This window comes from Castor canadensis, chromosome 2 (genome assembly GCF_047511655.1).
Source record: "Castor canadensis chromosome 2, mCasCan1.hap1v2, whole genome shotgun sequence".
Lineage (NCBI taxonomy): Eukaryota > Metazoa > Chordata > Mammalia > Rodentia > Castoridae > Castor > Castor canadensis.
This window is the reverse complement of record NC_133387.1, coordinates 157251225-157267834: the sequence shown is the minus strand read 5'-3', so window position 1 is coordinate 157267834 and position 16610 is coordinate 157251225. Positions and strand designations below refer to the sequence as shown.

At 36.2% G+C, this 16610-nt stretch overlaps 1 protein-coding gene across 10 annotated transcripts in view; it reads right to left on the bottom strand.

Annotated features, from left to right (window-relative positions):
• The window catches only part of Usp3 (ubiquitin specific peptidase 3), an 89293-nt gene that overhangs the window by 56877 nt on the left and 15806 nt on the right, over positions 1-16610 (bottom strand). For 5 of the 10 annotated variants that reach the window (XM_020182558.2, XM_020182560.2, XM_020182563.2 and 2 more), the window contains exons 2-3: positions 5024-5084; positions 34-165 (exon numbers count right to left, since the gene is read on the bottom strand). In XM_020182558.2, coding sequence (XP_020038147.1) covers positions 34-165; positions 5024-5084 — 193 coding nt within the window. Of the gene's footprint in view, positions 1-33; positions 166-3639; positions 3734-4227; positions 4359-5023; positions 5085-9723; positions 15376-16610 lie in introns of those variants that run through there. The other 5 variants (XM_074066159.1, XM_074066160.1, XM_074066162.1 and 2 more) reach the window with 5 other exon arrangements.

Sequence of the window (16610 nt, the reverse complement as noted above, 5' to 3'; positions counted from 1 at the left end):
TAAAAAATGTAATTTCCAGAAACACTAACTTACCAGTATGTACTGTAGCTACTGCAATCCATACACACTGTGTGCTGAGCTTTATCTTGCTTTTCTGATTTCTTATGATTGCTTAAGGGTATTTGTGCATCTTCATAATGTTTTTTTGCATGACCATTCACATACCTTACAAAAAACAAATGAAAATTTACTTTAATCTATAGGTTTGGAAATTAAGTTAGGAAGAGATAATAAAGTTAAATGTTAATCAAATTAAAATGACAAGGAACTTAGAAGAGAATTCAATCATTTGGTGATTTATTAAGCTAAATACTTAAAATATACTTCTGTTTTGCAATTAAATACTAACAACTTTTAATTATATGCTAGATTAGAGCCAGGCAAAGAAAGGCATCATCTATGTAAATCATAAACTCCTATGCTAACGCTTTTGTTATAGCTTTTTTTCTTTTTAAAGTTTTTCTTGGACTACTAAACCTCAGCTTGGACTATTAGCAAAGATAAGCTCTGTAAACTACACTACTCAACCACTTTTCACAGGACTATAAGCTGGGGTTGCTGCTCAATTTAAAATATAAAAGATGGCTATAGAAACAGAAAAATCTATCTTTTCCTCAATATGGCTTCAGATATTTTATTTGAATGCCTGAATAATCAGCTCATTCATACAGAAATGAATCTGTTTTAGAAACAATCTAAACAAAACACAAATCAACTTAAATTTATAGATCTATTACTTCTCTACTGGACAAAGATAATCAAAGGTTGGTTACATTCATATAGATTTTGTAACACTTTCCAACTCAGGTTTAATCAATCATTTTATACAGCAGGCAAATGAAATCAAACTAAGGATTTATATGCAGAGGGTATGCACCCAAATTTATCTACACCTTTACCTAAAGACTGTACAGTGCTGTTATACAGGCACTTAGAAACTGGTTTTCCTGAAAGCACTGACTCCTTACTTGGACCCCAAGTTAACTATAGCAGGATAAAGGCCTGCTTCCATTTTACATCTGAGTATCTCTTGCAATCACCTTCAGTTCCAGAAAGGACAGGACTGACTGCTAACATCATTATGACAAAGGACCAAACCTAACCCCCCATGGAAAAGAACAGCATTGTCTCTCAGGACAGACACCTCCCAAGTGAAGGTAATTACCTATAATGATGAGGTTGTACCCTGGAGCAGGAGTAATCATCTCATGGGGACCTGACTGCTCCCCTCATGTGATGACAGTGACAACTTCTCTGGAATCCCTTGCAGAACCAGAACTAAGACAATAATCAACCAGATCACACTTTGCCTGGGACTGCTTAATTGTGCAGACATTCTACACCTACCCCAATTCTTCCTCTATTTAAACCTAAAGCTCGCATGAGTACCTCAAAAATGGGCGGAAATGCTTATTTTGCCTCTTTCTCCTGTATGCCTATGCTGTGTGATGAATCTTTCTCTGCCCTTCACCATTACCGTCTCTGTATTTGCTATATTGGGACAAGTGGCCAGATCTGACATGTTGGAACCCCTGGAGTTGGGTCTCTGGCCTACACCCCAGGCCACACTGTCACTGACCATTACTGTGTAAACACAAAACTTCCCAGTTCCTAAAAAACAGTCAATCTATAGAAGGCAATGTCTACTTGAAAACTCAAATAGTTGAAACAAATCATGGTTAAATGGCACCAAAATAAACAGGCTTGGAGTTCAGATGACATTTTCATCAGGAGACACATTAATTACATCTAAAACAACATTTACTTTGGGGAAAGTAGGGCAGTTGTATAAAATAGAGGAGATCAACTTCAAAACTCTAAACCCCAGGTAAACTGGACACATTCAAGGCACTATTAACCTCAACTCAGAATTTAATCACATTCCATTTTTTCACTGTGTTAGTTTAAATACTGTGTTAGTATTAATTTAAATACAACTAACACTAGGGTATACATGGGTCCTTGATCCCCCAAAGTAGACTATACTGAGTCTTAACGCAAAATAACTAAAGGTATAAGCTCGAAAATTAGACTGCCTGGGTTCAAAAGCAGGCTTTGTCACATCCTGGCCATATGAGCATAGGTGAGTTACTCAGCTTTTCTCATCTGTTAATGGAGATTATAATACAGAGTTACACTGCATGGGTTGTTGAGTGACTAAAAAAATCTGTGTCTCAAAACAAATGACTATATTTTATTAGCATGTTACCTTCTATGTTTAACTACCATTTATTCAAAATCCAAATGACACACTTGCTGAGAAAGTAGGCACATATTTTGAGTATAGGTAAAGAAACACTAATTAAAAAATTAAACTTCAAGACATCACATAGGTTTAATAGCTAACCAACTTAATTTTCTATTCTACTTATAGCATATACCAGGAAAAACAATGATAACATTTACATTGAGGAGTGCCTTCAAAGTCAAAGAAAAATTAATATTGAACAATAATCATAAAAAATGGCAATACTACTTCTGAGTCTTTGAAAACTGATCATCTTTACATAGTGTGTATATATATATATAATATTATATATATATATATAATATATATATATATAATATATATATATATAGTAAGTAGTTTTTTAGTTACAATGTTGTAGTTTCCAAATGTGCTAGATGTTTAAATGGTTCCTATAAAGTGTCAGTGACAAAGAAGTAGGATTGACATTAAGATTAGCAACATTTCAGCTAATACCCAAACACATCAGTCAGAAGTTAGCAGTTTTGTATAAACTGGCTTACATAAAAATAAACATTTTCCTCACCTACTTTTGGAATCTTAGCTACTGTAGACTTTTTGTGTTTTTGCACAAGAGGAAAAGTTTCAGCATGTATGTCATAGATTCCTAACAATCTCCAAAGTTTAAAAAAAATAACTTAAATAGGATGGTGTTATGAAGAACAACAGAATATGTAACTCAAATATACTACTGATAAATGATGTTTCCTACTTGGGAGAATATTCGATTTAAACTTCTCTATAAACAAGTAGTCTTAAATTACTGAAAAATCAGTATATCTGGCAGTCAGCACCTGAAATTACATGATAAAAGAAAGCTAACCAATAGGCTATGTAAAAATGGAGATCCAAATTCAGGCTATGGGCAATTATCTGTTTAATCTACTTAATCATACTTCTCCAAAACTATGTCAAATTTCTAAATTTAAGCTTGCCTGCAATTGGAAAGTCTAGATAATTTTCAATTATTTTTCCAAAACCTATACAGAGATTTGTTTGTTGCTTGGTATTAAGAACATTATTAGCCAGGTGCCAGTGGCTCACACCTGCAATCCTAGCTGCTTGGGAGGCTGAGATCAGGAGGCTCATAGTTCAAAGCCAGTCTGAGCAAATAGCTGGAATAACCCCATCTCCAAAGTAACCAAACCAAAATGGACTGGAGGGATGGCTTTAGTGGCAGAGTGCCAGAGTGCCTGCTTTGCAAACAGGAAACCCTGAGTTTAACCTCTGTCCCGCCAAAAAAAAAAAAAATTAATCTCTCCAAGTTTTGTTTTGTTTTGTTTTGTTTCAAAATTTGTCAGGTCGTTTCACTGGATATGATCTTCAATATTTAGGGTGCAGAGTATCATAAGAAGATAACTACAAAAATGTTATTGCATTATAATTCTCACCTCTCAAAATCTAAGAGGGGACTCTGTCTCTTCAAGTGCGCCTACTTTTCTTCTTTAAAAACAAAAAATTATCTATTTTCAGGTTCCCCAAAACCTAGAAATTTTTAAGCCACAATTAAGATACACAGTTAATATTTTCCAAAAGTACAGGGGAAGGCTACTCAATTTCAAGACTCAAAATGTGAAGAATCAAGTTAACTGAACAAAGAGGCTCTCTTCAGCAAAGAAGATTTAGAAAGAACAATGGAAAAATACTGAAGATAAGTACAAACAGATCTCAACCTGCGTGACTTACATAGTTCCTATCTCCTTGCTGGTAAGCTAGTAACTCCTAAGGTAAATTCAAAGTAGATTTTCTAAGCTAAAATCACAGTAGAAATGAATGTGCTATTATAACTAAGAGAACACAGAAGCTGAATTTGTGTTAGAAGAAAAAAGTTATTGAATATTTAATACTATTTTGAAGCCAACAACTGGAAGGAAATGGTAAGGATTGAGACTAGGTGGTCTCCAGGTGGGAGAATATACATGGAAAACAATTTTTTTTTTTCTCTTTGTGGTACTGGAGCTTGAACTCAGGGCCCACACCTTGAACCACTCCGCCAGTCGTTTTTTAAAAGCAAAGAGTTTTTTCGAGATAGGTTCTCATGGAACTATTTGCCCAGGCTGGCTTCGAACTGTGATCCTCCTGATCTCTGCCTCTTGAGTAGCTAGGATTATAGGCGTGAGCCACTGGTGCCTGGCAAGAAAGCAAAATGTTTTAACGGAACAATAAAACATATGGTACATATTAGGCAAGAATAAATAATTAACTCCACACTGAGGTCATTTTCAAAGGAAATTCCTTTATTGGTAAATATTTATTTTTTAGGATTTTTCTCCCCAGAACAATATGATATCTGGGATTTGATTTAAAAGTCAGTAAAGGTAGGGACAGGTTAGGTAATAGGTGAAACAAGATTGGTTCCATGTTGACAACTGTTGAAGTTGAGATAAAAACAAGAGATCTAATTATACTCTACTTTGATGTGTGCTTAAATCTTACCCTACCCTACTAGAAGGCTTAAAAAAAAATCAAATAAACTTTTATTCCAAGATTTGAAAGTTCCTTTACTTCATTTCCCCAACCAAATGCTAAAAGTAGATTGTTTTCCTCAAAGTAATTCTTCTGAGTAGGAACATAAGGGTTTTTTCCCTAGATTTTTCCCAGTTGTATCAGAAAACAAAGGGATTTAATTAGTCAGGGAACCCTACGGAGAATTACGTAATATGATTAACAAAAATACCAAATAATTCCAAGTCAATAAACTTTGATATAAAGCTTTATTATAGGCCAAGTTTTTAAAAGCAAGTAGGGTAATGAAGTAATAAATGTGTCACATACCTTCCACAGTGAACACTTGAACAAGTCAAACAGACCCAGGGGCTTTTGTTGGACCTGCACACTAATAAAAAGAAAAATACAATATAGCAATTGTATCATGTTATTTCTCAATTTCTTCCCTAATCACATATCCTGTGATCAAATTATAAATTCCATGGCTACTTAACGTTACTGAAATCACAAATCCCACCTTTGTGAATGCATTTACACAAAATGGCTGCCTAATTTAAATTATAATGAAAGAATTTAAATGCATGTCCACATCAGCTCCTCATTTTAATTGCTTACTCAATTCAAATACAAATAGCTTAACCACAAGTTAAACACATATACACTTTTCCACTTTGATACTTATTCCCTTTTACCACAATCTCCAACAAGTTAATGATAGTCTATTTTCCCATTAAAAGCATTTTTTTTTAAATCTAGTCTTTTAATAACGTACCTTTGCCATGCAGGTCACACATCATTATAAATAACAACTCTTTTCCATTTACTTAATAAGAGGCATAATCTAAGGTTACAATTAAGAATAAGCCTGGTTTTCTAAAAGTAATTATCAGTTGCCTAAAATATATGACAACTGAGGACTAGGAGTGTGGCTCAGTGATAGACTGCTTGTCTGGCATGCACAAGACCTGGATTCAAACTCTAGCACTTCGAAAGAAAAAAGAAAAGAAAATATACGACAACTGCATCATTCTTGCAGATGTTATAAAAAGGGCATTAATTACTTTAAGTATCACGGGTGGGGCAGGCAAGAAGAACTATGGAAACTTTTAAAATACTGATTGAAATTTTATTTGTTGGACTAGAGATATGGCCCAGAACTTGCCTAGCATGTGCAACTCCCTGGGTTTGATTCCCAGTCATTGTGCCACAAAAATGTTTGCTGTTTACTCATTCAGTTAAAAAAAAAAAAAAGTCCAGTATATAACAATGATTTTCAAAAGAAGAGTAATATAAAAATCACCTGCAAAAGCTTTTTCAAAACACCTCTGTTCTACTCAAAGATATCTTACATTGGGACTAAAAACATACAAAAAGAAGTATATTTTAAGAAAAGTAGCTTCCCAAGTAACACCTTAATACAACCCCTTGAGAAGCACTAGTGAGACCCCTAGCACAAGGGAGGGGCACTACAGTTCAACCACACACTCAGCATCACAAGTCCACTGCCTGGCCTACAGTAACTGCTCAATAACATCTGCTGAAAGAAAGTTTGCATGCTTTTCCAAAATCTCATCTCTACCTTCATCTCTCTTGCATTGTCACACGTCGCAACAGGCCCTTCCCATGGTTAAGAAAAATTAACCACTATAAATAAAGCAAATCAAGAACTGTGAGCCCTTTTAATATATACTAAAACATTGTTTATTAAGTTCTCCTAAAGATATTTCATTATAGTGCCACTGTTTGACCAGCACTTTACTATTGATTAGGACCCAAATTCTGTGAACTTACTGGTTAACTTACAGGTTTCTGTTTTGTGGAGGTAATTTCTATCCAGCACACTCCCACTATTAAGGTTTTGCTGCCCTAAAGGAAGCTTACCAATTTTGTATATATGCTAATAATTATATTCCAGTGCTCTCTTTTCAGTGTCCTTAGACCCTTAGATCCCAAATGCCCGTGGGATGAACTTTACCATCCTACTAGCTGTCACTAATTAGGCAAATCTTTGACTAAGTTACTCGATATTCCAAAGGGAAGGGAACACAGCACAGTGAGACTATCAAGGGACTGATTCTCCTGTCTGGTCAGCACAGAGCTTTGACTGTGCTTCAATATGAAAGCTTGGCGAGGTAGAATCCACTTCCAATGACCTCCCTTTCCTTAATGCATTCATAGTCACCTTAACTGCCAGGACCATCCTTGAAGACATTGAGTTTTTGACTCAACAGGGTCCAATTCTGTTACATAGACATGTAAGTGACAAGTCAGAAAGACCTAGAATACCTACCAACTACTAACAACAGTTATTTTAGGCAGGTACTACTGTGAGGGGAGACTTGATTTTTTATTTCTACATCTCTGCAGTGGCTGGCTTGTAGCAATAAGACGATGTTTTTATCGTTTGAAAAGAAAGGACAATAAAAATATTTTTTTAATGTAAAGTAAATTTGTACATGGCTTAAACAGTAATTCATGGTTTGAGGTATAATAGAAAGAACTGAAAAACTATGAAAACTATACTTTTTGTTTCCAGTAAATCTTTTCCTCTTAGTACATATTTTAAAATACCGTATCTCAATCTGGAAAAAAAATTTCATTTTATATTATCGTGAAATAAATGATTATGCTAACAATAGTAGGTTTAGGTTCAAGTTTTAGTTATTCAAAGATTTATTTTTAATTGTGCAGGATTTTTTCCTCCTTTATAAGAGAAAAACAACTCTGGAGCAAGATCATTGTTACTTTGCTTTGGTGTATTTTTCTACCAAGTGTTTCTTTTTCTCTCTTCATAGTTGTAAACACATAGGCTTTGAGATCTTATTTTTCCACCACTGCTATAAATAGATTTTTTCATGCTATTACATTTAGAACAGGTCATTAAAAGTCTTAAAATACCTCAATTATCTCACAAAGTTTTGTTATTTTTTTTAAATTTCTGAATTTCAAATTTTAAAAAAGATACCCAAAGGCTAAGAGGAGGAAAAAATGGGAAGTAACTGCTTAATGGGTAGGGAATTTATTTTGGTATGATAAAAATGTCATGGAACCATAGAGGTGGTCATTATAAAATAATTGCGGCTATACTAAAAGCCACTGAATTTGTTCCCCTTAAACTTATGATATGAGAATTCCGCCTCAACAAAGTACACAGATACATAAATACATACTTAAGACAGTGATAAGAGAGAAAGTAAGGCTAGGCATGGTGGCTTACACCTGTAATCATCCTAGCTGTTTGGGAGGCAGAGATTGGGAAGATCGTGGTTTAAGGCCAGTTTGCACAAAAAGTTTGAGACCCAAATCTCAACCAGTGGCTGAGTATGGTGGCACATGATCTTGGTCCCAACTGGCTGGGCAAAAAGCAAGACCCTATCTCAAAAATAACCAACACAAAAAGGACTGGCAGAGTAGTTCAAGTGTCAGAGTGCCTGCACAGTAAGCATGAGGTCGGTCCTGAGTTCAACCCCATTACCACAAAAGAGAAAGAGAGAGAGAAACTAGAAGAGTTGACTTCTAAAAGCACTGGAAACCAAAAGCACTGATAACTGTGTCTTTTTAATAAAACAAAACAAACTCTTTACCTTCTTAGTCAAGAAATCTGATGTCTACCATGAACACTTACAATAAGAAAATTAATGTGTAAGAGGACAGTGTTAGCTTTTATTTATTATTTTTTTTTTGTCATTGCAAGAGTTTTGAACTCAGGGTCCAAGCGTTCTACCACTTGAGTCATGCCCCAGGTTTTACCTACTTAAATGGCAGTACTCTCAGAGGGCATAATACACTGACACTAGAAAATTATAGAGAATAGAGTGTGACAGGTGATTCTGAAGTCAACAAATGGTCACTGCTTGGGGGAATATTCACTCTGTTAATACATAACTTACCCAATTTAAAAACCTTTAATACACCCATGACAATTATGAAATAAAATGAGAAATATTGGCCTTTAAAATAAACTAATTCTCAATTACTTTTAAGACTAGAACAGGTCATGGCATGAATGAAAGAATTCTATAAATCATCTTAAAGCCATTTATAACTTTAGGGAAAATATCTTTTTATTATAAAAGGAAGTTTGTTGTTTTTTTTTTTTGACGATCCTGGGATTTGACCTCGGGGCTTCATGCTTCATGGGCAGGCACTCAACTGCATGAGCCACTCCACAGCCCTTTTTGAGATGGTTACTTTTGAGATAGTTTTCACTTTTTGCCCAAGCTGGTGTGGACTATGATCCTCCTATTTATGCTTCCAGCAGTAGCTGGGATGACAGGCACACAGTACTGCACCCAGTCAATGGCCAAGATAGGATCTTGTGAACTCACTGCCCAAGCTGGCTCAGAAGTATGATCCTCCTGATCTCTACCTCCAGAGTAGCTATGGTTACAGGCCTGAGCCACAAACACCTGGGAAGGAAGTTTCAATTTACAGACAGGTAAGGTGCAAAAGTTTATATGTAAGATGAACACACTTCCTATGGAAAAAGAATTAAAAATTCCCAGGCTCTTCTATAAAACACAATCTAATTGAAATAAATTGAAATACACACACACATACACATACACACACACACAAATACATGCTTACATACATACACACACAGTAAAATGACACATAATCAAAAAAATATTTTAGGCTCTGAAAATAGAATATATATAGAAAAACATAAAAATATTAAACCAAGGTTTTTTTTTTTTTTTTTACATTTTTAACATTATTAGTATTATTAACCTGAGAGAAAGGTGAGTAGAGTGAACTTTTAAAATTTCAAAAAGTTACATTTGGGAACTTATAAGTACTCTTTAATACATCTAATTACACTTCAAGGTGATGTCAAAGAAGAAGAACCATGCATTTTATTTCTCACGTGGTTACACTTGGCCACAGCAGGGCCATTTGCCATCTCTTAAATAGAGTCCTGTCTTTCATTCCGATTACAAAATTTCCTCACACCAGGTACACTCTTCCAACACTCTCTTCTGCCAAATCTCGTTGGATTCCCCCAGTCCTCATCTCAGTCTTGCCTGTCAGTCCTTGGACATCTCATGCAGAAGTTGGCACTGGGAGACTCCTTTCACTCCCCTCCTCTTCAGCAATGACCTCAGAACCTTCCTCTGTCCGTTGTCACCTAAGCCTCAAACTCCTCAAGTTGACAGGATGGACCAGGTGTGTGGAGGGAATGAAGAGCTGTGATCTTCTCCTGAGGTAGGCCCAGTCCCCAGAAAGTAGAAGCTGTAAGGCAAACTAGGCAAGGGAAGTGGGTGCAAGAGCCCCAGGCTCTAAATACATGTCCTCTTCCTAAAGCTGAAAGCTTCAACTTTCCTAGAAGCACAGAGACAGAGGGAAGGCATCTAAGTGATCTACAGGTCAAGTGGTTTTACCTACTACTATTCATGTGAAGGGAAGAGCAGTCTGGGAATAAGAAGGGTAGAAAACTAAACACAATTATGTGCTTAAAGGGGCCTACATGTGAATGCTTTCAGGCTATGAATAAAACAAAAACGACATCCACAATGAATATTCTGTACTATTCTTTCTATACAATCACTGGTCTTTAAAATCCTCTTAGTATTCATTGCATAAAACCTAGCAATAGAGTAGATTTGATAACCAAAACTTATCAGCACTCTGTGTTTATTCACTTATTTATTGTGGTGCTAGGGATTGAAACCAGGGTCTCTTGCAGGCTAGGCAAGCACAACTCCAGCCCCTAAATTTTTTGACACAGCACCATGCATTATCAGTTACAACACAGTGCAATTCATCACTGTTGCTACACATAAAATAGTACAAGCACACAGCATCGATAGGTAAGCCATTTAAAGTACATCCATTATTAAGTGTTTGCTTCAACTAGGACAGAAGCACTTTATCTTCCCAAGAATTCATGCCAGGATTCTAGTCCTAGCTCTTACCATTACTAGATACAAAAGTGAAAACATCACTACTAGTCTAAGTCTATGTCTTCATGGTAAAATAAAGAGTAGGCAATAACCATGTCCCCTCCAGTTATAAAATCATTCAAAGAACATGATTAAGAACTGACAAAAATAAGATGAAACAGTAGTGCCATCTTCCCTTATAAATAAAATTCTTGCAACTCTACTTTCCACCTAATTTTCTTAAAAGGCTTAGAAAAATATAAACTGCTAATGTAGTTTAATTTTTCTAAACCTAATAGTTTTCAGGGGTTTTTCTAAAAAACAACCCCTGAGAGCCAAACATTCCCACCACACCACTCATCAATATCACTAGCCAGGGACAGGGGATGGGGCTGGGGGGCAGTGGTATGTGGAATCACTGTGCAAAACCATTATAAACACACTGCTATAACTGGAAAATTCAGCCTTGCCTCACATGCAATTTTAAACTGCAACAATCTTAAATAAATAAGATACAGTATAATATAGTATACATATATTCATAATTTACACTATATATACTATATTTATATACACACTACGTGCGAAAACACTATCTCTCCCCGTTTATTTTTTTGGCTCTGTGTTTTGTGTGTGTGTGTGTGTGTGTTTTGTTTTTTCCCTTTTTCTTTACCTTCTTGCTTTCCCTCTCCTCTCATCCTTCCACACTAGATATCACCATTGTTATTATTGCAAGCTAGACAATACTGAATTACACACAGTACAGGGACAGTAACAATAGCAAGGGCAATGATGGGAAGACGGAAAAAAGAGGGAAACCATTTTCCCCCCAATAATAAATTAGTACAGGAACCAGAGGAAAATGAAGAAAACAGATACCCAGATCCAGACTCCAACAAAACAAAGATAAACTATGCCAAAGAACCCAAAGAAGCCCACAAGAACACTCTGAAAGAAGAAATCTATGCTCAAAGTTCTCAAGTCTCTCCTATTTCGAGTCCCCTGAAATTAGTGGGGGGGAGGAACTGGTAAAGTTACAAAAAGAGAGCAAACACTGAACCATAAAGTAGTCCAGAAAAGAAGAAATCATACTATACTAAGCAACTGCCAACAGTGCCAAGGCAGCTTTCATATAGCCAAAACCATTGTCTGATGTCCCCATCCCCCCATACACTACTACTACTCACTTTGGGTGTGCGGTATTGAGTTTCCAGAGAACAGGAGAGTTCTAGTACAAAGCAACAGGAAGTAGCCAGGGTCAGAGGCATGAGCCAAGGAAGACTTGGGAAGAAATAGCAGAGGTTCAAATACCGGGAAAAGGCCAAGCAAGAGCACCAAATCCAAAGTACTCCAAAAGCCAGGTTGAGACTCAAGGCCACAATTACAGAACAAAGAGCAAGAGTTCAGGGCCAAAGCAGGGAAGACAATTATGAAACAAAGCTTATCTTGGCTGTCTTTCTACTTTCCTCTAAGAAAACCTTTTCCATTTTCACCCTTCTGGCAGCTTTTATCTCTATCCCTTTCTTACTCCAGATTGGCAATCAATCAATCTCTCCCAAATCATTAAAATCATTTACTTATCATTAGACAACTGAAAAAGCCACAGTTGTATCACACAATTTTCCTCTTTCTGCTTAATCACCCTGTGGTAGCTTAAAGATGACCACAAACTCTTTGACATTCTTTCCATTGAGAGGTGAGGTCTACGTCCCCATTCCTTGACTCTGGGGAGACTCTGTGACTGCCCCAGGCTACTGAATATGGCAGAAGTGATTCTATACCAGTCCGCAAGTCCAGGTCTTAAGAAATTCACAGTTTCTCCTTGCTATTGTTTGGATTGCTTGCTCTAGGTAAAGTCAGTCACCACTTAAGAAGTCTGATTACCCTGACACTAATATACCAGGAGAAGCCCAAACCCTCTGTGGAGAGACTGGAGGATATGACATCATGGGAGAAACACCAAATTTACACAAGAGATGTGAGTTAAGAAGCCACCTTTGAAGAAGATGTTCCAGTGCCAGATTCTCTGTCTGATAAAATCCCAGGCAAGTTCTTCCTGAATTACTGATCCACAAGATTAGAAGCAAAATAAAATGGCTGTTTTAAACTACTAGGATGCAGGATGGTTTGTTATGGTGCTTGTAGAAGAAGAGGTACAGTGATAAAACATCATCCACACCTGCCAAACAACTCACTGGACTGATTGACACTATTATTTAGCGTAAGTGAGGACAGGAACTTTAAGAGGTCCTATCCAATAGGAAAGCCATCCCAAGACTAGAGTATCTACACAGAGGTCAAGAAAGTAAAGGCATGGAAGTCTAATCTCAACTAAATTGCCATCACCCTGTGGATTAGATATTTCAAATCTATCACTTCAGCATTTTAGTAATTTGAATTCAGATGTGCTGCCAGCACAACTTAATTCTTTCTTGAACACAAACATCACTCCTAATGTTGCACTATATTATTAAAAACAGTAACAAACAGTAGGTTCAAAACTTTCAAAAATTCAAAGGCACTATTCTTGTTCAAGCCCCAAGTTCTCAGTAAAGATCTTTAAAAAGTAATATAGGCCCTTATGGGAATTCTTTTTCTCTTTGTTAAACGCTATAAAGTTTTATACTTCATTCTCTTTGCTTCTCCGGATTATATTATTTAATAAGCATTCTGGGAAACCTCAGATTTTACTAAAAGTTATACTCAAAACACTGTCTCTGAATAACTATAAGAGTTGAGGACATCCTACTCCATCTGTTTTCAATTCTGCATTTATCCCAAGAGTTCTGACATACTCCTCAGCCAGCCCTGCTTGATTCCCATCATGGAACCCAGGAATGCCTGACATCAGGCCTTTGTTGCTTGATCCCCAGGTCCACCAAAAGTTTTTTACACAAAAAACCAACAACTACATTAAGAAGAATAAAGTGACTGTCAGGGATTAATGCTGGTAACTATTATATACAAGATCAACATATATTCATATATATCATTAATAATTTTCAGCACTTTTTTTCTTTAGCTTACACTTTTAAAAGTGTAAACATGCAGCTAAAAGGCTGGTGAAGTGGCTCAATAAGGGCCTGAGTTCAAATCCAAAAAAAAAATGCAGTAAACTATCTTTTCACAGAAAAATTCCAAATACATAAGTTGCACTAAAAGAAGTAAAAATCCCTCAGAAGTTCCTCCTATGTACTTCACCTAAAATCAGCCTGGCACAGTGAATCAATCTACCTCCTCCGGAGGTAGAGATCAGATGAATTGTGGTTTGAAGCCAGCCTGAGCAAGACCAACAGCTGGGACTGGTGGCAAGCGTCTGTCATCCCAGCTACACCGGGACACACAAATAGGAGGATGGAGGTCCAGGCCAGCTAGACATAAAGTCAGACCCTATCTCAAAAATAACCAAAGCAAAAAGAGCTGGTGTCATGGCTCAAGTGGTAGAGTGCCTGCCTAACAAACACAGGCCCTGAGTTCAGATCCCAGTACCACCAAAAGAATTAAAAATTTTTAACTTACATGTAAAACATCAAATGAATGTTAAAATACTCAATCCTAATAAATGTATTTCATCTGATACAACTATTATAATTAACCTAATGCTAGAATCATCAAATTGTATATATCAAATGTAAAATACTGCTTGAGGAAACAAGGCATTTCAGATGTATATTTTGCGAGACAATGTAAATAGGTTTAGATAACTTAATAAGATGTTACTCAGATAAAACATTTAAGTACAGAAGCAACTCAAGTGTAAAACCATACTGAAATACATCAAACTCAGAACACATACTGAACCCCGATTCACCAACGTCAGTAACCAAAATATACCTTAGGTATTCTATTTTATGTAATACATCGTCAGTACATCACCAGCATAGCAACAAATGAAAATGTCAGAATTCAGACTAAGAAAGTAAAATGTTAGTTGGGGGGGGGTTGTTTGGTTGATTGGGATTTTGATTTGAGGTAGTGTCTCCCTATGTAGCCCAGGCTGGCCTATAACAGTCCATCTCCTGCCTTAGCCTCCCAAGTGTGGGGATTACAGGTATGTACCACCACACGGATATCTAAGGTCTTAATATGAAGTGTTCTATATTCCACTATCCAACAGGCTAAATCATTTAAAAATATATTTTCACTACTAACTTTTGTTTGAGCAAAGAAGTGACTAGGAATCATTTCAATTACAATATATAAATTGTACTTTAATCAGTCTAACCCTATTACTCTTCCTTACCTTTTTTCCTTCTATCCTGTATTGTTCAACAGTTTTCAGTGTTTCATTATGTCTTGTTCCTACACAGATACTTTATGCATTTTATTATTATTCACTGTTTATCATTCTCGTCTTCTTTCTCTCTTCCTTTAGTCTTCTCTAACAGTCCCATATATACATATGCTTGTATTTGTATTTGGATCTATCTTCCACATATAAGTCTTTCTGAACCTGGTTTACTTTATTCAACATGATGTTCTTCAGTTCTGTCCATTTGCCTGCAAATGACAAAATTCTGTTCTTCTTTATAGCTAAATAAAATTCCATTGTGTGTATATATACCACATTTTTTAAATTCATTCATCAGTAGTGGGGCATCTTGGCTGTTTCCATAGCTTGGCTACTGTGAATAATGCTGCAGTAAATACGGGTGTACAGGTCCCTTTACTGTGATCTGACTTATATTCCTTTGGGTAAATCCCTAGAAGTGAAATTGATGGATCATATGGCAGTTCTATTTTAAGTTTGAGGAACCTCCATAATGTTTTTCATAGTGGTGTACTAACCTACATTCCCACCAACAATGGATGAGGGTACCCCCGCCCCCCCACCCCCATCCTTGCCAATATTTGTTGTCGTGTTCTTGATGATAGCCATTCTAAAAGGAGTAGGTGAAATCTTAATGTATTTTGATTTGCATTTCCTTTATGGCCAGGGATGTTGAACATTTCTTCATGTGTTTTTGGTCATTTGTACTTCTTCCTTTGAAAAATTTGTGTTCAATTCATTTGCCCACTTCTTTATTGGGTCATTGATTCTTTGAGAGTTTAGTTTTTTGAGCTCCCTGTAAATTCTGTTATTAATCTCTTGTAAAATATATAAATGGTAAAGATTTTTTTCCCAGTCTGTGGGCTATTTCTTAAGTCTGGTGAACATTTCCTTTGCTGTGCAAAAAGCTTTTTAGTTTCATGCAGTCCCATTTGTTAATCATTTCTTAGTTGGTGAGCTACTGGAGTTCTATTTAGGAAGTTGTTGCCTATGACTGTTTTCCAGTGTATTCCCTATTCTTTCTTGCAGCAGTTTCAAAGTTTCAGATCTTATATTAAGGTCCTTGATTCATTTTGAATTGATATTTGTACAAAGTGAAAGGGATCTAGTTTCAGTCTTCTATATGTAAATACCCAGTTTTCCCAGCAGCACTTTTTTGGTAGCCCAAAGAAGTAATGTTGTGCCTTCTCAGGGTCCTGTAAAGTTAGCATTTTTCTTCTTCATATTCAGAATTTGTGGGAGATTCTCTGAGATTATGAATCTTGCCTATCACCAGATTTTATCTAGTTTAGCATCCATTAATGGTTTTTTACTAAATGAGTTATTACTAGGATTGTTGCAAGATGGTAGTTTTCTAAATCACATCTCTTTGCATGTTCATTGGTATTCAGTAAGGAAGAGCTTTCCATTTTTGCCCTACTTGTTTAGTCATTTGTTTACGTGTTTTGGTCAAATATTTTTATGTATTCTGTGATACTCTGTTATCATTATTTGAGGCTCAAGTTGTTTTAGATTTGTCCAGTGGGATCCCTCTTAATCTGTAATTTATTCTCCCATTGTGCTTTGAGCCCTTTCTTACTTTCTGGCCCAATAAGATGTTTCAGATTCATCTTACACTCAGCCTGGGAACCAGCCCTTCCTCCAAGTAGCCCACCATTCTTTTTGGTTGGGAGAAATGTTTATAAACCAACGTCTCTTTGCAGACAAGAACTAAGAAGTATAAATAAATGGACATGTATACAGTTGTTTACGTCTGTAT